The following is a 20,647-nucleotide window of genomic DNA, read 5'->3' as shown; positions in this document are numbered from 1 at the left end:
TGTTGTGGAGCACGGGCTCTAGGTGTCTGGGCTTCAGTAGTTGTGGCTCTAGAGCGCCGGCTCAGTAGCTGTGGCGCAGGGGCTTAGTTGCTCCGCGGCATGTGGTATCTTCCTGGACCAGGGCTCGAGCCCGTGTCCCCTGCATTGGCAGGTGGATTCTTAACCACGGTGCCACCAGGGAAGCCCCGTCCCTTCGCTTTTAAACTGTCCTCACTTACCCCCATGTGAACATCATCCGATTTTTGAAAATACATAAAGACAACGTGGTCTTCAGCTGTCTCTGATGCCCCCACTCCTCCCTCCATTTTCTAAACCCCAGGAAGACAGATCCAGGTGGGGAGGCCAGCAGCTTACAAAGTTGTCTTTATTGGTTTCTTACTGCCTCACGGAGTGTCAGGGTCTATCCCTCCCGGGAATATGGCATTTGAGGAGATAAATATTTATTTTGCTCCCTACTCATCAGTAGGGGGAGGTTTAATAAAAATAGTAATATAATAACAATAATAATGACTGTGATCAATAATAAAATGCCCCTATGATCCCCTAATACACAGGTGGTTGAAGCTTCGAGAAAAATGACCCCCCGCCTTTCTGCGAAGGGCCAGAGTGTGCCTGGAAACCCGTAGGGTGCCCATCTCCCACCAAGCAGCCCTTATAAATACCCCCCCATCCCATCCCTGGCTCGGAGTTATCTTCCTCCTGGACAGATTAGATGACAATGTCAGTTGGCTCGCAGATAGAAGGCGCCTGTGCCTGTGCTCTCCCAGCTCCCTCTCCCTCCACCCCCTCCTCTGGCCTCTCTCTTCTCCATCGCTCCTCCTTTATCCTTCTGTCCTTCTCCTCTGGATGGCTTTCACCTCCTTCCAATCACTCTCCCCTCCTCTTGCACTTCCTTTCCTCCCCTTGCCTCTCTCACCTCCTTCACCAACATCCTCTCCCTCCTTCTCTACCTCTTCCTCTGGATTAGAGCCTGTCTTTCCTGCCCTGACCCTGAGCAGAGACTGGGATATGCCCCAACTCAACCTCCTTGGGGGCTAGACAGTCCACAGTCACGACCCCAGACTGCTCCCAGGAACCCGGCCCCTCTCTGTCCCTCTTCTGGACTCTTGATCACAAGACTCCTGGGGCTTGGCCCTGGAAGTGACAGCTTTGGCAAAATCACCCCTGGACACTGGCGCAGAGGGGCCCCCAGGGCAGAAGGGGGCCATCCTATTCCCCATGGCTAGCACAGGCTGGGGCTGGGAGCAGAGTTAAGGGCGGGATGAGGGCTGGGAATCAGATCCACCCCCCCCCCCGGCCCTGTCCTAGCAACCCAGGCCATGGCTGCCCAGGCCAGGCCTGCCCTGAGTCCGAATTTCCACACGTTCCGGACCGGCCGGAATATGGTGTTCCTCAAGCTCTTTGCTCTCTCGCATCTCTCGGTCCTGGGATTGGGGGTTGGGCCCCGCCGGAGGGTGTCAAGGGGAGCTCTCAGATTCAGGGGCCAGGGGGAGGCTCCGGGGCCGTTCTGAGACCTGGAGTGGAAACAGAAGGAAGTCAGGGTAGAAGGAGGAAGTCAGGAGACTTCCCTGGTGGCACAGTGGTTACGACTCCGCCTGCCAATGCAGGGGACACGGGTTCGAGCCCTGGTCCGGGAAGATCCTACATGCCGCGGAGCAACTAAGCTCGTGCACCACAACTACTGAGCCCGCGAGCCACAACTACTGAGCCCGTGCGCCACAACTACCGAAGCCCGCTCGCCTAGAGCCCGTGCTCCGCAACAAGGGAAGCCACCGCAGTGAGAAGCCCGCGCACCACAACGAAGAGTAGCCCCTGCTCGCCACAACTAGAGAAAGCCCGCACACAGCAACGAACACCCAACGCAGCCAAAAATAAATAAATAAATAAATAAATTTATAAAAAAACAAAAAAAGAAAGAAAGAAAGAGGAAGCAGGACTCTTCCCTCACCAGGTCAGTGCCTCCCAGAGGCTTCCCCAGGACACATCCCTTGCTGCAGCAGGGCCATCGGAGGAGGTCAGATGTGAGGTGGGGTAGGGGTACGTGAGAAGAGCCTGAGGAAATCCTACTGAACTCCGGAGCCCAAACCAAAGCCCCTTTGTTCATTCACTCCATTCTACATTCAATCAACAAATAGGCTTTACTCCAAGCAGAAGACAAACTTGACCCCCGCAATCAAGGAAGGAACCCAGACGAAAATCACAGCACAGCAGGATCAACAGTTAGGAGGTGGAGGGAGGAGGGCGGCAGTGACCACGTGACCAGGCAGCCAAGTGGTCTCTGGAGAAGCTGACAGTGGTGCAGAGCCTTGAAGATGGCCTGGCCCTTAATCAGGTGGATGACAGGAAAGGGTATTTCAAGAGAAGCAAGGGAGACAGCAGGGGTGAGGGCTTGGAGGTGTGAAAGAACATGGTGGTCCCAGGGCTCTGAGTGGCTTGGTGCGGCTGCAGTGGGGGCGGCAGTTGGATACATGGCTGGAGGGGGAGTGGGAGCCTTCCCAAGTCCTTAGATCTTCCTGGTCCCCAGCCAGAGTGGACTGCTCCCTCCTCTGACCTCTCGCCCACAGGAGTTCCTAGAGCAGGAAATCCCTAGCAGTCCAGCGGCTAGGACTCTGCACTCTCACTGCTGAGGGCCTGGGTTCAATCTCTGGCCGGGGAACTAAGATCCCGCAAGCCATGCGGCGTGGCCAAAAAAAAAAATCCAAGAGCTCCCCTGCTGTGGTGCTCTCCCCTTGTGCCAGGTACCTCCTACAGGTCTCATAACAATAACCTCATTTTACAGGCGAGACAAGCTCAGGGAGGCTGGGCACCTCGCCCGGGGCCACACTGCTGGTACAGTCAGAGCCAAGACAGTCAGACCTCGGCTGACCTGCCTCCAGGCCCCTGCTGGGACCCACTAAGGGGCGAGACAGGGGAGAGTCAGCATCTCTTAGCATCCAAGGCAGGGATGGGCTCAGCTTGTTCTCTGGCCTCAGGTCCCAGCACGAAACAGAAATGCCTGCCTTTCAACGGGGAAAGGGAGAGCCCCCACTGGCTCACCTGTATCAGGGAGGCCACGGGGCTCAGAGATCCCTGGGGGCAGGACACCGACTCGCTGGACAGAGACGTCCAAGGCTTCCTCTTCACTGCTCCAGGAGCAGGATGAGCAAGGGGACAAAAATCCAGGGTCAGGTTTGAAGGGTCCAAAGGGGATGGAAACACGGGGGAGGGATGCAGAGGTAGTGGAGGCTGTGAGGCTGTCCTTACTGTGGTCCGCGTCTCCAGCGAGGCCGTCACTGACCATGGAAGCTGGGCGCCGCGGGGCCTCGGAGAAGCTGTGGGGCCGCTGCGGGCCAGAGCTGCGGGCACCTTGGCCCTTCTCTTCCGGAGCCTGTTGGGGACAGGGTGGAAGGCTGGAACCAGGTCAAATGAACTGCGTACGGCCTGGACGCCCAAAGGTCCCGGGTCCCAAGTAAGCAGAGGCCGGTGATTGGCTCAGCTTCACCAGGGAGGCTTGGGATTGGCTCCAGAGGACTCACACTCACCGGGGGCAGGTCCCTGGCGCTGGGCCTTCCGTCTGCAGGGCCCACGTGCACCAGGTGGTTGAAGTTGGTGGGCGTTGAGATGAGCTTGGAGCGCACAAAAGGGTCCTTCAGCATCTCCCTACAGGGGGAAGGGGTGAAGGGAGGGAGGCGGCGAAGGTGACACCTTCCTGCCCTCTCCGGGACGGCGAGGCTCGTGCTTCGTCCCGCCCCCAAGAGTAGGAGGTCCCGCCCAGCCACCGCACCACGCACGCGCACCTGCGCTGCTGCTGCAGCTGCTCCTCCGACACGCGGAAGAAGAAGCGGCGCTTGCTCTTGGTGCGGAACAGCTGGCGCCGGCTGTTGTCGGTGAGGTTGGGGATGTCGAACTCGTCCTTATCTGCAGAAGCAGAGAGCTGGGCGGTGCTCACAAGATGCCACGGCGCCAGTCATCTGGTGCTCAGGGTCACACCCCTTCCTCCCACCCCCACCCTCCCTCACCTGCCAGCAGGTTCCTGAGGTAGGTCAGGCGGACCTTCTCGGTGCCAAAGAGGAACAGGGAGCCCTCTGGGTTCAGGGGTCGCACCTGAGGCAACAGGCACAGAGGTCTCGCCATACTACCCGACCACACCCCAGTCCAGCCCCAGGGATCTGAGCGGGCCCTCACCTTCTTGAGTGGCACCGTCTGGACCCATTCTGCTTTCCTCACATCAAACACATCGATGGCGTTCTCGCTCAGCACTGTCAGGTAGGGGGCTGCGTAACCTGTAGAGTGGGAAACTGTGCTGTGCAGCCCCAGGCAAGTGAGGCACCTCTCTGGGCTTGTTTCCCCCTCCCTATCACAGGGAACACCCTGTGTACTGTCACAGCACCCGTAACTTCCACGCCCCACCAAAGGTCCTTCTTCTCCCGGTTGCCCCACCCAACCTCCATAGCAAGTTAGAGATAACGATCAGGGAGCACTCACTCTAGCCACGCCAGGCCTAGTTCTAACCATGTTGCATACTTTTCCTCCTTTAATTCTCAAACAACTCCGGGCAGGTAGTATTATTGCCCCTAACTTAAGATGAGGGAATGGAAACCCCAGAGCTAAGTCTCACTCCGTGGTGAGTGAGAGCTGGGAATTGGCCCCCAGCAGTCTGGACCCAACCCACAGGCCTCACCCCCAGACGGGCGATTGTTCATGAAAGGAGCGCTGTCCCTCTCTTCCAGGCTGTAGCCCATCTCACCAGCTACCTGTGGACATGTGAGACTCCCCCGCTGCCCTGTCCATTCATTCATTCATTCCTCCAAACATTCATAGCCTCTGGGGTGCGCTTGCCTGGGCTGGGTACTGGATGTGATGAAGAACTGCAGGCCCCCCACACACAGAAGGTGCAGAGAGCCAGGGCAGAGGTGTGAACAGAGGTGGGGCAGCAAGAAGGAGCAAAGGACCGATTGTGGGGGGAGGGAGGGAGTGTGAAAGCTGTAACGATAGTGACAGCAATCATGGGGGTCATTTCTGGAGGGCCTACCAGCTCTCGGCCCTGAGCTGCCACTGGGGCTGGACTTGGTTAAGGGTTTGCCAGGTACGAAAAGGAGAGTACTTCGGGCAGGGGAAGATGATCCCGTGCAAGCCACCGAGGGTGTGGTCGGGCAGGAGGACACACGCTGGCCTCCAAATCCAAGCTCAGGAGTTTGGGCAGGGCCCTGTCTTCCTCCAACGTGTGGGCTATACCGCAAGTGTCAGGCCCCACCCAGCCTGGCCCTCCAAAGGCCTCACCCCAACCCGTGGGCACTGCTGGCCACAGCAGCTCTTGGATGCGAGACTTGCGGCCGGTGCTGTCCACATAGACCCCGGCGGTGGTGAAGAGCAGCAGGAACTCACTGAGACTGAGCTCCACGGCGCCCAGGGCCTCACCCAGGCCCCCGCGGGATGGGGGCAGCTCCTCAGGCACCAGACCGGCTCCCAGCGCTAAGGGCGCAGCCTCGTTGAGCAGCGGGTAGAGGGTGAAGGCGCCAGCCGCGCCCACGCACAGCCGGTCACCCAGCAGCCCCAGGCTCTGCACGGGTGCTGGTGCCTGCAGCTCGCGGATGCGGCGCTGCCAGGGCCCCGGGCCTGGACCCAGTTGGTAGCAGAGCACCTGGCGCTTAACTGCGACACAGAGCACGGGGGTGCGGGCCTGCAGGATGCGCCCGGCTGCCAGGGCCTGGCAGCCTCGAGACTCGGGGATCTTGGCACCTGATGCCTCCATGTTCTCCAGCTCGGCCAGGGCAAAGAGGCGCACGCTGGGGCCTCGGCCGCACAGCACGACCAGAAGGCCCGCGGCGGGGCTCACGGCCAGCCGCTGCACCCGCCGGCACTCACCCACCTGGAAGATGTCTGTGGGGTTGGCGAGGGAGAGTGTCACCGGCAGGTCGGTGAGGAGCGGGTCGGTGCCCAGCCTCCTCTGTCCCCTGGGGCTGATGCGCACCCACGCCCGCCCTGGCCCAGCCTGGTAGTACCGTTGCCGTGCAGGTGGATCACGAACAGCCCCTCCTCAGTGCCCAGAGCAAGCCGTTTCTGGTCTGGTGGACGGAGGGAGGGAGAGGGTCAGGGGCCCAAAGGCCCATCCAGAGGCAGGAGACTGGGGAGGCTGCCTGCCCTTGCTAAGCTTAGGTTTCTCCTGAGGACACTGTCCCTGCATCACTGGACCCTTCTGTCCCAGAGTCTGGACTGGCTCTAATAGGGAAGGGCCACGGGGACAGGAGTCAGGGTGAGAGGCCCTCCACCCCGAGCTGTGGGATTTGGGGTAAGTCACGTCACCTCTCGGAGCCTTGGTTTCCCCTTATGTAAAACGGGGATAATAGTGGTTAACCTTTCTCACACAGCTGCTGTGAGGCTGTGAAGAGATGAAGGAGTGCAGGGTGAGTGTTAAACTCACAGCAATCCCTGCTCGATAAATGCCCTTGTCCCCCGGCTCCAGACTGACACAGGGGACCTGGAGGACGCGGGCAGTGGCTCCTGTAGCTACTGTCCTGAGGGATTGCAGGGAGAGGTCCCAGCCCACCGGGGCAGGGCCGCTTCAGGGCCTGGCTGCTGGGGGAGGCCAGGGAGCCTCCTCTCCTGTTCCCCAGCTGTCCGATACGGAGGCCCCACGGTGCACCAGGCTCCTGGCTGAACACAGCAGCCCCAAAGGAGACAGTGTGAGGCTCCCCCATGGTCACCTGGCTGCTGGTAAGAGTCAGGAGCGGAACCCTCCTTTATCTCTTCCTAAAGCCTCTGCTCTTTTCGCTCACTTGAGATTCTTTTAGAAAAAGCAGAAAGGAGGGCGCAGAGAAATGGAGTGGCAGAAGCCAGGTTCCCAACCCTCAGCCCAGGTCCCTCATCACACAGCTGTGCCCAGAGGAGTGGCGAGGAGGACACGTGCAGGAGTCCACAGCTCAGGGCTGCAGGGACTGGGCAGTGACAGCGGCCCTAGTGACCATGGCAGCCCGGGACTCCTCCCCCGAGCCTGCCTGGGCGGCACCCCCTCTGCGTGAGGCTCACCGATGATGGCGGCACAGAGCGCGTGGGACAGCAGCGGCAGCCCGTTGTCGTAGGCCTCCTTGAGCGTGTACACCGGCCGGGGCCTGGGCCGTGCGTCCAGCAGCAGCTGCTGCAGCTCGCCCAGCACCTGCAGCCAGCGTTCCCGCTCACCCTCGCTCTCCGCCAACAGCAGCACGGTGCACGTGGCGGGCGGCACCGTCAGCTGGGAGGCCGTCACCTGCGGGCGGGGACCCAGGCTGGGGGGCAGAGGGCCAAGAGCCAGCCGTCCTTCCCCCCGTCCCTCTCTCCATGGGCTGATGCTTATTAGCACTGGCATCGGCTTGCCCGGGGCAGTGCTAGGTGCTGTCTTGCAGCAGGTGATAAGCCAGGTGGGCTGGTCAGACAAGCACGGGGACGACTCCAGAGCCCTGGGACCAGTGCCATCGGAGGGGAAGGATGGGGCATCGTGAGACCACAGGGTGGGGCCCCCTCACCCAGGCTAAGCAGTGAAAGACGACTTCCCAGAGGAAGAGACATTTCTGCCGGAGCCTGGGGGATGAGTGGAGTGACCCGGAGTGCTTGAGGTGGGGGAGGGCAGGGAGCTGGTAGGGTCAGAGATGTGGGGCCTCAACGCTACGGTTAGGAGCACGCTGAGGGCGATGGGAAGCCGCAGAAGCGTCCTAAACGCGGCAGGACACAACCAGCTTCATATATGGAAAACTGCACTGCAGGATGAAGTGTAGCTACACGGACCAGAGCGGAAGCCACTGTAGCCATTCATGTGGAGGCGAGGGGGGCGGGAGGAAGGGGGCAGCCATGGAGATGGAGAAAAGTGGCTGGAGTGGGGACAGCACAGAGGCAGACAGAGGTCTGGTCCATCACCCTCCCCCGCCACCCCGAACTCACCCTAAAGATGCGGGGCAGGTCCCTGGATTGGGCGTGGATAACATCCAAGGCCAGGACAGGGGTGGCCGAGAACTGGGGGTCCCTGGGAGGTTCATGGAGCAGGTCAGCGGTCGCACGGCCCTGGCTGCCCCCTTGACCCACACACCCCCTGCCCCAAACTACCGCCTGGCACCCACCTCAGATCCAGTGCCTGCAGGAGGGCCCCGCTGGCCGGGCTGAGCCTCGGGTCTGGGGCATCAAACAGCAGCAGGCGCGAGTCACTGAGGGCGGCAAACACTCGCTGCCAGCCCCGCCGGACACCCGAGGGCCGTGGCACCTGCGGGAGAGCAGGCGTGGGAGGGCCTGCCAGGGCCCAGCCACCCACGCCCGTCTTCCTCCTCCCCCAGTGCTGGCTCACCGACAAGAAGCCCTCGTAGGCGGTGCCCGTGCCCGTTTCAGGGTGCACTCCCAGGGCCGTGTGGAGGAGGTCAGGGGGCACGGGGCAGGGTGGGGCCTGTGGGGCACAAGTCGAGTGACAGAAGTAGCCGCAAGCTGTGGGGAAAGCGGGAGCCGACGGGTGGTGTGAGGTGGGGTGTGGACAGCCCGGACCCGGGACCCTGGGCACTCCCAGCCCCAGCTCCCCTTGGCCTGGCACGGATTCCCCATAAAGTGAGAAAAGAGAAAGAAAGCGGAGCAGTGGGGAATGCTGACCGGGAGGCGCCAGTGGCCTGGGCTGAAACTGCCCGGGTGTGGCAGGCTTGGGGCCACTTCCGTTCCCTCCACCTAGGGGCTGTGGCTGGCGCGTGGGAGGCTGGTGTGCAGGGGGGTGAAGTGGGTGAGGGTCTCACCGTCACAGCCCAGGCCCTGGCGGCCCAGGCCCAGCATCAGCGAGGTGCAGCGGAGACACTTGGTGGGGGATGGGAAGCTCCGGGGGCGCAGCATGTGTGAGCCAGGCTGGGGAGGGGACACGCACATTACCCATGCCTGATCTCGGCCTCCGAGGGCCTCGCACCGCCCCGCGACCCCGCCACCGTCACCAACCCGGCCACCCTGAGGTTCGCGCAAGACCAGTGCATTTGAGCCAGGTGGCAGTGTGAACTCTGAGCCCCAGCGAGCCTGTGGTCGTACTCAAAACTCATTGCCCATTTTTGGATTGGGTTGTTTGTTTTTTTGTTATTGAGCTGCATGAGCTGCTTATAAATTTTGGAGATTAATCCTTTGTCAGTTGCTTCATTTGCAAATATTTTCTCCCATTCTGAGGGTTGTCTTTTGGTCTTGTTGATGGTTTCCTTTGCTGTGCAAAAGCTTTTAAGTTTCATCAGGTCCCATTTGTTTATTTTTGTTTTTATTTCCGTTTCTCTAGGAGGTGGGTCAGAAAGGATCTTGCTGTGATTTATGTCATAGAGTGTTCTGCCTATGTTTTCCTCTAAGAGTTTGATAGAAGACCTAAATAGACATTTCTCCAAAGAAGATATACAGACTGCCAACAAACACATGAAAGAATGCTCAACATCATTAATCATTAGAGAAATGCAAATCAAAACTACAATGAGGTATCATCTCACACTGGTCAGAATGGCCATCATCAAAAAATCTAGAAACAGTAAATGCTGGAGAGGGTGTGGAGAAAAGGGAACCCTCTTGCACTGTTGGTGGGAATGTAAATTGATACAGCCACTGTGGAGAACAGTATGGAGGTTCCTTAAAAAACTACAAACAGAACTACCATATGACCCAGCAATCCCACTACTGGGCATATACCCTGAGAAAACCATAATTCAAAGAGAGTCATGTACCAAAATGTTCATTGCAGGTCTATTTACAATAGCCCGGAGATGGAAACAACCTAAGTGCCCGTCATCGGATGAATGGATAAAGAAGATGTGGCACATATATACAACGGAATATTAGCCATAAAAAGAAACGAAATTGAGCTATTTGTAATGAGATGGATAGACCTAGAGTCTGTCATACAGAGTGAAGTAAGTCAAAAGAAGAAGACAAATACCGTATGCTAACATATACATATGGAATTTAAGAAAAAAAAATGTCATGAAGAACCTAGGGGTAAGACAGGAATAAAGACACAGACCTACTAGAGAATGGACTTGAGGATATGGGGAGGGGGAAGGGTAAGCTGTGACAAAGTGAGAGAGTGGCATGGACATTATATATACACAACCAAATGTAAGGTAGGTAGCTAGTGGGAAGCAGCCGCATAGCACAGGGATATCAGCTCGGAGCTTTGTGACCGCCTGGAGGGGTGGGATAGGGTGGGTGGGATGGAGGGAGACGCAAGAGGGAAGAGATATGGGAACATAAGTATATGTATAACTGATTCACTTTGTTATAAAGCAGAAACTAACACACCATTGTAAAGCAATTATACTCCAATAAAGATGTAAAAAAAAAAACCAAACTCATTGCCACCACCGCCAGCCCCACTGCAGTCTGCCAGCCAGAACGCACGTGGGGGGAACCCAAGCGGGTCCTTGGAAACCTGGCAGAATGGCTTGGTGCCCCCGCTCCGCCCCGCTGGGCACTGACCTTTGCAGGAGGACCTTCTGCAGGGGGTGTAGTAGCAGCAGGCGTTCTGGGGAACACACCCTGCAGGGGAGGGCAAGCAAACAGGTGAGCCATGCACAGGCAGAGGGTGGGGCCCAGGCCCCCCAACTGTGGGTCTCCTGTCGGTCCTCACCCCCAGGCGCAGGCTGTGGCGGCCCTCTGGCCTCAGCTCGGGCTCCAGCCCAGGCTTCAGGGCCTCTCCTGAGACACCGGGGTCCTTGGTGGAATCCTTCTGGGGAATGGGATGGGGGCAGAGTCAAGGTCCCTGTGTCCTCCCCTGGCACTCTGCCCCAGCCAGCCCCACAACCGTTCTTACCTCTGAGCTCCGGAAGGACAGGAAGGGAATCAGGGAGTTTGAGGGCTTGGTGTCTGCAAACAGAGGGCATGGGTCACTGGGACCAGGGACTCCACCCTAACACTTGTCACTGAGGAAACCAGGGGCCAGGGCGGGGATTTCAGTTTCCACCTCAGTAAAATGGGGAAATGACCACAGGCTGGGAAGTGTTGGGGGGCTGGCATACAACAGGTGCTCAGTAAGTGCTAGCTAACAGATAGTGGGTTAGGCAGCAGAGTCTGGAACAAACTCTTGTCTCCACAGCCCGGCCAGGCTGTTGTGGGACTCCCTTGGTGACCTGGAGCAGAGGACTTGCTCTAGGACAAGGCATGCAGACGGCCACTCACCCCCCGGCCCATGGGCCCGCAGCTCCTCCCGGAGGGTAGCCAGCTCCTGCTGCAGGTCCTGGTTGTGCCTCTCGACCTCCTGCAGACGGCTGGGGAGAACCAGGCAAGAGCTCGCCACAGGCCTCCGCGTGGGTCCTGGGCCCCTCGCAGTGCCTGCCCGTGGTCTCACCTCTCAGCCCGCAGCTGGGCCTCCTGCACCTGCGTCAGCCGCTCCTGCAGGCCCTGCTTGGCCCGTATCTCAGCCTCCAGTGCTGACTGCAGCTCCAGCCTGGCCGACGCCTCCATCTTCTGCAGCCGCCGTGCCTTCCACTGGTGATCCTGGTGGCCAGGGGGAATCAACGTGAGTTGCCCTGAGGGCCTGGCTACCTCAGAGGCCCTCTCCCACCACACCACCTGGCCAGGCTCAAAGCCCCAGCTCTGCCCCTGACCCCGGTGTGAGTTTAGGCAAGTCCCTGATCTTCTGTGAGCTAGCGTCCCTACCCGTGGAGGGCGGCTCCTGGCACCCCTCCCCCTGGGTGTCCCCGGGGCTCACCAGCGGCCGGGCAGGGAGAGTCTGGGTGCCCACGTTCCGCAAGGACTCCAGCTCCTCGGCCATCTTGGTAGCCAGCGCCTGCAGGTAGCCTCTTGACACCTTCTCATCATTCACCCTGATTGGGAAGGGGGCGCAGGGTCAGGGGCTGTGCCCTCAGCCCAGCCTGGGCCCAGCCCCCGCCCTCAGCCCCGGGGTACCCACCAGCTGAGGATGTCGGCAATCTGGGCCTCCCAGTTGCTCTCTGTCTCCCGCTGCGCGCCCTCCAGTCTCTGCTTGCTCTGCTGCTCCCGTTCCAGCTCCTCCACCAGCTGGGGGCCCGGTAGGAAGGAGGGCTCAGCCCCCAGGGGCCCCAGCGCCCCTGAGGCCCACCTGTGTCCATCCTCGCTCACCCATTATGGCTGGCCCGCAGCCCTGGCAGCTCTGCCCACCCGGCCTGCTGGCTACCCCCCTCTGTCCCACCTCCTGCCCGTCTCTCCGGCCCTCTGCCCGCCCTGCTCACCCGCTGCTGCTCCCGGCTCAGCTGCTGGTTCTCCTCCTGCAGCCGGCACAGAGCCTCCTCCTTCCCACACGGCCTGCAGGCGAGGAGGACGACTCCGTGACTCTCAGCTCGGGCCCTCGCCCTGTCCCCTGCCCCAGCTGCCCAGCTCACCCGTGGCCGCGGGCCTGCTCCAGCTGCACACGCAGGGCAGCTACCTCCTGCCTCAGCTGTGCTTCCTGAGGCCTGCTGCCCTCAGGCAATCCTGTGCTGTTGGTCTCAGAGGCGGTGTGGATGGTCTGCAGGACATGGAGAGGGGTCAGGGCAGGGGCCCGAGAAGCCATGGCCCACCCTACCCCTGGGGCCTGGCCCTGAGGACCCTGAGTGGGGCCAGGCCAAGAGAAGTGCTGCTTGGCAGGGGGGAAGGCACCACCTTGATCTGGGGAGGCTCCTTCTCCAGGCTTCGTTCCTGCCGTCTCTGGAGCTGCAGCACCTCCTGGCTCAGGGCGGCCACCTGGGCCTGCAGCTGGGATGGGGTGCAGAAGCAGCCAGTGCTGACCTTGTCCACCCCAACTCTTTTTTTTTTTTTGGCCGCTCCTCGCGGCATGTGGGCTCTTAGTTCCCCGACCAGGGATCAAACCCGCGCCCCCTGCAGTGGAAGCACGGAGTCTTAACCACTGGACCGCCAGGGAAGTCCCTGTCCACCCCAACTCTTGGCCTTGCTCCAGACTCTCAGGCTCTGCCGACTGCAGCAGGAGTGGAGGCATTGGACCCTTGCCCACCCTACCTGTTCCCTCGCTCAGGCCTCGGCCAAGTGCAAAGGCACTTGGTGTTCCCGGCACCCTGAACCGAGCTCCCCAGCCTTCTTCCAGCCACACCAGAGGTCCTGGGGGCAGGGCCCTGTTGCTGTCCCCGCCCCTCATCACTCACCTCCCTCTGGGCATCCCAGGCTTCCTCCAGCTGGGAGCTCAGGGCCTGGGTCTCGCTGGCCATGGCCACCTCTCTCTCCTGGGCCTCCTGCAGCTTCCGGAGCAGCTCCTCCTGCCACTCCTGGGCCCTGCACAGCTCCTGCTCCTGCGCCCGCAACCCCGCCCGCACCTCGACCAGCTCCTGGGGTCCAGGTGGCGGTGGGGAGGGCAAGGCCTGGAGTCAGAGCACGGACCTCCTTAGCATCGAACTCCGGGCCACTCAGCCACCTCCCCAAGCCCTACCTGGAGGAGCTGGTCTCTCTCCTGCTGCACGTCACTGTCCTGGCCTGGGCTACCAGCTGGGCGTCCGTCCACCTTGCTGTCCCTCAGCGTCTCTGCCAGGAATTGTCACTGAGACCGCACATGCTGAGAGCCCAGCCTCAGCCAGGAACTCTATGTGCAGTATCTCACGGAACCCTCGCCCCAGCTTGGCCCATTTTCTACATGCAGACTCAAGAGAGTTTAAGATACTTCCCTAAGATCACACAACACGTACGTACAGAGCAGGGGCAGGACTGGAACCCAGGTTGGACTCAGGTGTGCTGGGAAAACAGCTCGGCCCCCAAGGTGAGGGTAGAGGGGAAAGAGACGGGGTGCTGGGGGGTACCTGACAGCCTGTCCTGCAGAGTCTGCACTTCCTTCCGTAGCTGCTCCAGTTCCTGAGGGTCTGAGGGGGTCGGCAGAGCCTCTGTGTTGGGGGGCACCCGCAGGCGAGGAGCTCGTTCCACAGCAGTAGCCCCCAGGGCAGACCCACCCTGCCCAGCCCAGCCGGCTCCCCCGTACCTTGGAGCTTCCGGCTCAGCTCCACCTTCTCCTGCTCCAAACAGCGGAGCTTCCGCTCCAGGGCAGCCAGCTGCTCAGAAGTGCTCTCAGGGCCCAGACTGGGGAGAGCAGGGCAAGAGTTGGCAGAGAACCACCCCCCAGCCTCCTCCATTTTTCTGCATCCAAACATTCATTCACCTAAGAAACACCCACTATGCACTAGCTCTGTACCCAAGTCTGGGCTCTGTGCTGGGAATAAAAACAATCAAGACCAGACCCTGCCCTTAGGAGGCTCCAGGCTGTTAGTGTGGGCAGCAGCCCAGAGCAGTGGTTCCAGGGTCCCCGGGCCCTGGTTCAAGCCCCAGCCCTGGCCCTTACAAGCTGTGTGACCTTGAACATATCAGAATCTCAGTTTTCTCACAGGAAAATGCAGGTGATGCTAGGGGCTCTTCCAAGGGCCGTCAAGAGGACTCAGTGATAAGGGCCCAGGGGACCCCACACCCAGCACATAGTGAGCGCTCCATGAGTGAGGGTCAGATGCATCCGCATCTGCTTACACTTTGCAACTCCCACTCCCCCAGGACCTCGCTGCAGTCTCAGACCAGCCCCACAAATGGAACTGGGCTGAGAGCATCCTGTCCATTTTATAGGGGTACAAAGTGAGGCTCGGGGAGTGGTCCTAGGTCTCTGGCTCCGAGTCCATTACTCGCCCAGCCAGCCGTGGAGGGTCCTGTGAGGGCCAGATGCTGGGGCAGGACCCATAGGAGGCATAGCCCCACCAGGACCTTGAGGGCATGGGGGACTGTCCGGCTGAGGGCTCGAGCACACTTCCCGAGCACCTGTCTCATGTGGGTACCAGGTGGGACACTTGGTTACTTTCCCAGGGTCTTGATGGGCTACGCTCCTGGTGTTCTCCAGGCCAGCAGACCCCAGCTTCCCACAAGGTGTGTGAGGACTAGACTCACCTGCCTGAGGTATAGGTGAAACCCACAAATGGCAGGTGGTGGCCTAAGAAGGTCCCGTGGGAGGGTGGCGGCAGGGTCCCCTGCAGAAGGAGGAGAAGAAAAGGTACAGCTCTGTACCTGTAACAGGTACAGCTCCAGGCTGAGGCTCGAGACCCAGGAGACCCCCTGGGACTGAGTGCCGACCTCCTCCTGCTCAGGTGGGAACCTAGAGGGATAACACAGCCCCCCCCCACCCGCAAAAAACTACAACTCCCATAAGTCTTTGAGGTTCCGGCCTCCCAGGTGCTGCTGGGAGTTTTCTTTCTTATATGATTTCTGATTAACAGGATGACACTTGTGGTCAAAGGACCTTCACTTGGCACAACCCACCTTAGTGCAGGTGAACCAGCCCAGGTGAACCATAACTCCCACGAGTCTCTGGGGTCTGAAGGCCTCATCCCCAGCCCACCAACTGCTTTGGGAAACTTCGCGGTGCGGGGGAGGGTCCCACAGCCACTGAGATTCAAGGCAGTTTCCCCACTGCTGTGGGCCCCTCCACTCACTGGATGCTTGAGGGTGTCGTCATCCACGTCGAAGTTGGAGGTGTCCATGGGCCCGCGAAGCTCGGGGATGTAGGGGGCAGTGCTAGTTGCCAGCCGCTCCCAGTCTATGCCTTCGAAGAAGGGGTGGTTCCGGAAGTCGTCCAGCCCTCCGTGGCCCAGACGCTCCTCCTGGCGGCACAGCAGCTGGCGGATCAGGTCTTGGGCACTGGCCGGCACGTCGGGAACATCTGGGGGGAACTGCAGGTGGTCCTGCAGGCCCGGGGGAGGGGTGCAGGTGAGTATCCAGAATCCCACCCTTGCCTCCGGGCATCTCCAACCTCGCAGACTCAGGAGTCCCGCTGCCTTCCCAGAACCCCAGGGCCTGGTGGCCAGACCTCATGGTTCATGATCTTGCCATAGGTTTCCACCAGGGATTCAGCGTAGAAGGGCGTCTCCCCAAAGAGCAGCTCGTAGGCACAGACCCCCAGGGACCACCAGTCACACTGTGGGCCGTAGTGGCCCCTGCCCTCCTCCATGGCCTGCAGGATCTCAGGGGAGATGTAGTCGGGCGTCCCCACTGCCACCGACGAATCCACCTGTGGGTGGTGGTGTTAATGACGCCATGACCATGGCCTCAGGCTCGGCCCCTCACCACGGCCTTGGGTCTGGGCCTAGCACCCCAACTCCCTAGGGCTTGGCTGGCACGGTGCCCACACCTGGGCCCCAGGCCTAGCCCCTCCTTCCCCTGGGAGTCTGATGCCACCTGCACTAGGCCTGGTGACTCCCATTCCCCTGGGAGTTCTCCCAGCCAGGTTCTCCTCTGTCCCCATCTAGGGCGGGGTCCCTTACCATGCCACTGTTGTTGAGCCGTAGGCAGGAGCCAAAGTCGGCCAAGCGGATGTGCCCATTCATGTCCAACAGGACATTGTCTGGCTTGACGTCCCTGGGGGAGGACAGGGAGAGTGAGGGGCTTGATCTGTGCATGTGGATGTGCATTTAGGCGCATGTCTGGGTGTGCGAGTGTGTATATGCTCGCACATGTTCCTGCATCCACATGTGAGCAGAGTGCCCACGTGTGGGAGGGGGGAAGGATGGTGGCCAGGCCTTCTGGCTCCCAAGAAGGAAGTTGGTTAAGTTGGGGAGAGGGACCCATAAGGACGACCCTTGGAGGCAGCTGAGTGTACCATGGGGGACACAGGAGTCAGACTCCCCCAGTGCAACCCACGGCTCGGCCACCCATTGGCTGAGTCACCGTGAGCCAGGTGCTTACCTGTGCTAAGCCCTGACTACCTCATCTGGAAAATGGAATGATAGCAGCTCCCATCACACAAGGTTTTGGGTGTGAGAATTCAAAGGTTCTGTGCATACGAAGCACCCAGCACAGCGCTTGGCATTTATGGGTCAGCTGCCCCCAGAGCTGTCAACAGGGACTGAAAGTGCAGCAGGGGCTTTGGGGACCCCACCTGTGGACGTAGCCCAGCTGATGCAACGAGTGGATGGCCAGCACCATCTCGGCCAGGTAGAACTGGGCCAGCTCAGGTGGGAGACGGTCCTCAAAGCGGCTCAGCAGAGTGAGGAGGTCCCCTCCAGCATAGTAGTCCATCACCAGATACTAGAAGGTGGTGGGCAGGGGGCAAGAATCAGATGGCGGGGGGCCCCTGCCCCAGGGACCCATCTCCCACCTGCCTCACAGGGGTTCCACAGGGCTCTGGGAAGGCAAGGCTGAAGCTCTGGGGCAGCCAGCTCCCAGCCAAACCTCAGGCAGGAGGCTCTAGGCCTGAGCTGGTGGGGAGTGGAAGCCTTTTGCTCCCAGTAGGAGGGTCTCTCTCTTCCTGGATCAGTGCTTCTGGCCCCCAAAAGCCTTCTCCTTTGTCCCTAGGTAACCCCCCTCCAGCTTTGCTGAGCATCCTCACCAGGTACTCCTCATCCTGGAAGGCGTAATGCAGAGCGGTCACCCAGCGGCTGTCCCCCTTCACCAGAACGTCCCGCTCCTCCCGGAAACAGGCCGTCTGCAACAGTTTTGGGGCACAGGGGTTAAGGGAGGAGGGTGGGATCGGAGCCCAGGAACCCCACCTTGCCAGCTCAGGGGATGGAGAAAGATTCAGTAAGTCTAGGGATGTGGATCAAGGTCACCTGTGTGAGCCTGAGCCTGTGCTTTATGGCTCTGGGCCTCAGTGTTATCATAAAGAAAATGGGGGGACTTCCCTGGTGGCGCAGTGGCTAAGAATCCGCGTACCTATGCAGGGCATACGGGTTCGAGCCCGGGTCCGGGAAGATCCCACATGCCGTGGAGCGACTAAGCTCGTGCGTCACAACTGCTGAGCCTGCGCTCTGGAGCCCGCGAGCCACAACTACTGAAGCCCGCGTGCCTAGAGCCCGTGCTCCACAACAAGAGAAGTCACCGCAACGAGAAGCCTGCGCACTGCAACGAGGAGTAGCCCCTGTTCGCCGCAACTAGAGAAAGCCCACGCACAGCAATGAACACCCAACTCAGGCAAATTAAAAAAAAAAAGGAAGAAAATGGGAACAATTCTGCTTGCTCTAAGAAAGGCTTATTGTGTGGAAGGGATAGGAAGAATATGCGCTGCTGGGGGTGGATCCTCTTCCTGTTCCGCAGCCATGCCCGGCCGCTTCCCCTGCAGGTCTCGGAGGCCTGTAGCCACCCAAAGTTCCCCCAGACGCAACACTGACCTCGGCCCTCTTCAGCATCTCCCACTTGTGCAGCATTTTCATGGCAAAAATCTGGCCACTGTCCCTCTGCCTCACCACAGCGACCTGAGGCCACAGAGAGCACTGGGGTCAGTCCAGCCTGGGTGCAAACGCCCTCCTACCCACTACCCCAAGGCCCTTTGCTCACCTCCCCGAAGGCCCCTCGGCCGATCACCTTCAAGATCTCAAAGTCATCTCTCTGCAGCTGCAGCTCTTTCACCTTTGCTATGAAGGGACTGACTGAAGGCACACAAAGTGGGGCTCAGAGAGCCTGCAGGGAGGCTCTCTCTCACCTGCAGCTCCCACAAGGCCAGGGCAGGGATGACCTCCCCAGGGATGGCCTGTGGCCAAGGGGTTGACAGGAGCTGCAGCCCATTCAGCCACGATCAGGAAGCGTGGAAGGTGGGGTCCTGGCTTGGCTGACTACCTGGCCCCCCGGAATCCATGGTTCCCTGGACCCCTGTCCCCAGATTCCAGGTGGCCTCTATCCCAGGGGCTGATGGGATTTGTAGTTCTCCCCAGCCTGGGGGCTGAGCATGGCTGGCCAGGTCACCCTGGAATGATGGGGATACCATTCCCACCCCCAGCTCACAGTTCTTGGCCCTTTAGCAGGACCAGGCCAGGGCCTGTCTTGGGAAACTGGACCGGCAACATTCCTTGTCCCCAGAGAGGCTTCTCTGCCACTGAGGAGCTGTGGGTCCCTCTGTAGGCACAGAGGTACCTGGCTGGAGTGAGGCCTGGGGCGGCCCCGGAGGACAGGTAGGGCATGGTTCTACGGGGCTCTGGGCAGGCAGGCTCTGTGCTCCCTGTGTGGGGCCTCCTCAGGCCGGAGGCACAGTGAGGTCTGCCCAGGTTCTCACAAGACTCAAAAACGGGCCAAAACACCTTCCCCTGGCGCCCGACGCTGGCACCTGAGGGTGTGAGTGCTCAGGATCTCCTCCAGGCCTGACCAGCCCTACGACTCCGAGCCCTGCCTCGCTCTCTGGACCTGCACCTGGCCACGAACCTCCTCCTTAGAGTCCCTGACACTCCCAGGAGGGACGTGTCCAGCCACTCCCTGGCCCTTCTAGGCCTGGAGGAGCCCCAGGCCTGTGGGAGGGAACTGGGGCCTGGAAACTTAGGGAGGTGAGGGGGCGCAGCAGCGGTTGGGGGCAGCTACAGTCTGGCTCCTTGCCTCAGTTTCCCCTGCCAGCAGGTAAACTCCCTGCCAGCTGGGCAGGTCTGTGGTTGGGACAGAGAGCTGCTCCACAGGTTTATCAGGAAGAACCCCCCAGCATGGGTGGTGTGGAAACCTCATTACAGAAATTAATTGTCTTTTTCCTGGGTCCATGTGTGCAGCTGGGGAGGAGCAGCTGCAGGTCTGCAAGGGGGAACCCGAGGTGAGGGTGGCTACCCATCAGCCAGACAGGGGCCAAAGCCTAGGGCCTATAGCCAGGAGGACCCAGGCCCCCGGGACAGGCTGCCCAGTCCCCTTGCCTTGCTGCATGGATGGGGGCTCTGGGCAGGAGCAGGGACAAGTTGAGGCAGGAGCAGTGAGTCACCGCTCTGTGAGTTACCTGGGGAGATGTCAACAGACAGGCCCCCACGCTGGGGTCCAGGGCAGAGGTGCCAGAGGCAGGCAGGGAGGAGCACACGTGTGTGTGGGCATCACAGGGGGTGATGACAACATAGACACACACACATAAGGTGCAGGAGTACCGGGGAGACAGGTGGGCAGCAGAGGCAGGGGCCCTCTGACTGCCCTCACGCTAGAGCAAAGGGCTGGCACTGGGCCCAACTCACTGGCATGTCTCACAGGCCCCTTACCGTGCCAGGTTGGGCCTCGTGCTGGCCCAGATCTCAGGAGTGCCAGGAATGCTAGTCGCCCACTGGGCAAACACTCGCCTCACCCCGCCCTCCAAGCCAGGCCCCCATGTCCTTCCCCCATGGCCTGGCCGGGCGTGACCAGGGAGCCCTTGGGGTGGCACCAGTGTCCACACTGGATTCAGGGTCATCCCAGGCCAGCCACTCCCAGTGACTCAGATGAGTCAATGCCAGGAAGGGGTGCAGACCCACCTCCATCCAGCCCCCTGCCCCAGCCCTGGGGAGTAGCCCTCAGGAGGCCTGGGCAGCCGCCTGCGCACAAAGGGTCTGAGGTTGGTTCCTGTGTCCAGTCTTGGGTGGTCTGGTGTGCAGGGAAATGGAAGTGTGGGGTGGGGTGGGCAGGGGATGCCTGCAAGTGTGCACTACCTATGGATCTGTGAGCGGAAGAAGACAAGTGTGTATCAGATGCAGTGTGGGTGCGGGGGTCGGCAGGGTTCCCTGGGTCTCTCCAGGAGCTGCACGTGAGTGTCTCAGTGTGTCTGTGGAATGTGAGAGCCAGAGAAAGCATGTTTGTCAGTGGGTCACATGCACAGGGGTCTCCGTGTGAGAGGCTGTGTTCTCACAGATCATGAGATGACTCTGTGTGGAGCGTGTACTGTGTATATGTGTCTGGGGTCTACACCTGGGGCCAAGTTTCTGTGTGTCTGAGTGAGATGTGTGGTGCACACGTGCCAGGTTCTGGGAGTGGGAACAAGTGTGTGTGTGAATCTGAATAAGAGTAAAGTGTGTTGGTGTCT

At 60.3% G+C, this 20,647-nt stretch overlaps 1 protein-coding gene across 1 annotated transcript; it reads right to left on the bottom strand.

The window, feature by feature from the left end:
* Positions 1-783: 783 nt before the first annotated feature.
* CDC42BPG (CDC42 binding protein kinase gamma) lies at positions 784-18,493 on the bottom strand. The gene is made up of 37 exons (XM_024748513.1): positions 18,475-18,493; positions 18,196-18,287; positions 18,030-18,113; positions 17,252-17,347; positions 16,802-16,950; positions 16,188-16,281; positions 15,734-15,934; positions 15,360-15,608; positions 14,818-14,897; positions 13,874-13,971; positions 13,698-13,778; positions 13,334-13,425; positions 13,053-13,232; positions 12,556-12,648; positions 12,297-12,421; positions 12,147-12,219; positions 11,849-11,955; positions 11,648-11,762; positions 11,285-11,433; positions 11,116-11,204; positions 10,751-10,803; positions 10,568-10,666; positions 10,417-10,476; positions 8,718-8,823; positions 8,288-8,421; positions 8,067-8,206; positions 7,891-7,972; positions 7,006-7,222; positions 5,982-6,044; positions 5,260-5,859; positions 4,165-4,262; positions 3,999-4,083; positions 3,777-3,897; positions 3,522-3,639; positions 3,244-3,367; positions 3,037-3,122; positions 784-1,514 (listed from the first exon to the last, which is right to left on the bottom strand). Exons 1-37 carry the CDS (start codon positions 18,491-18,493, stop codon positions 1,458-1,460), a joined length of 4,509 nt encoding a protein of 1,502 aa, XP_024604281.1. The 3' UTR covers positions 784-1,457.
* Between the last annotated feature and the right edge of the window lie 2,154 nt (positions 18,494-20,647).

This window comes from Neophocaena asiaeorientalis, unplaced genomic scaffold (assembly GCF_003031525.2).
Source record: "Neophocaena asiaeorientalis asiaeorientalis breed wild unplaced genomic scaffold, Neophocaena_asiaeorientalis_V1.1 scaffold43, whole genome shotgun sequence".
Taxonomy (NCBI): Eukaryota; Metazoa; Chordata; class Mammalia; order Artiodactyla; family Phocoenidae; genus Neophocaena; species Neophocaena asiaeorientalis.
This window is presented reverse-complemented; position numbering and strand designations above follow the sequence as displayed.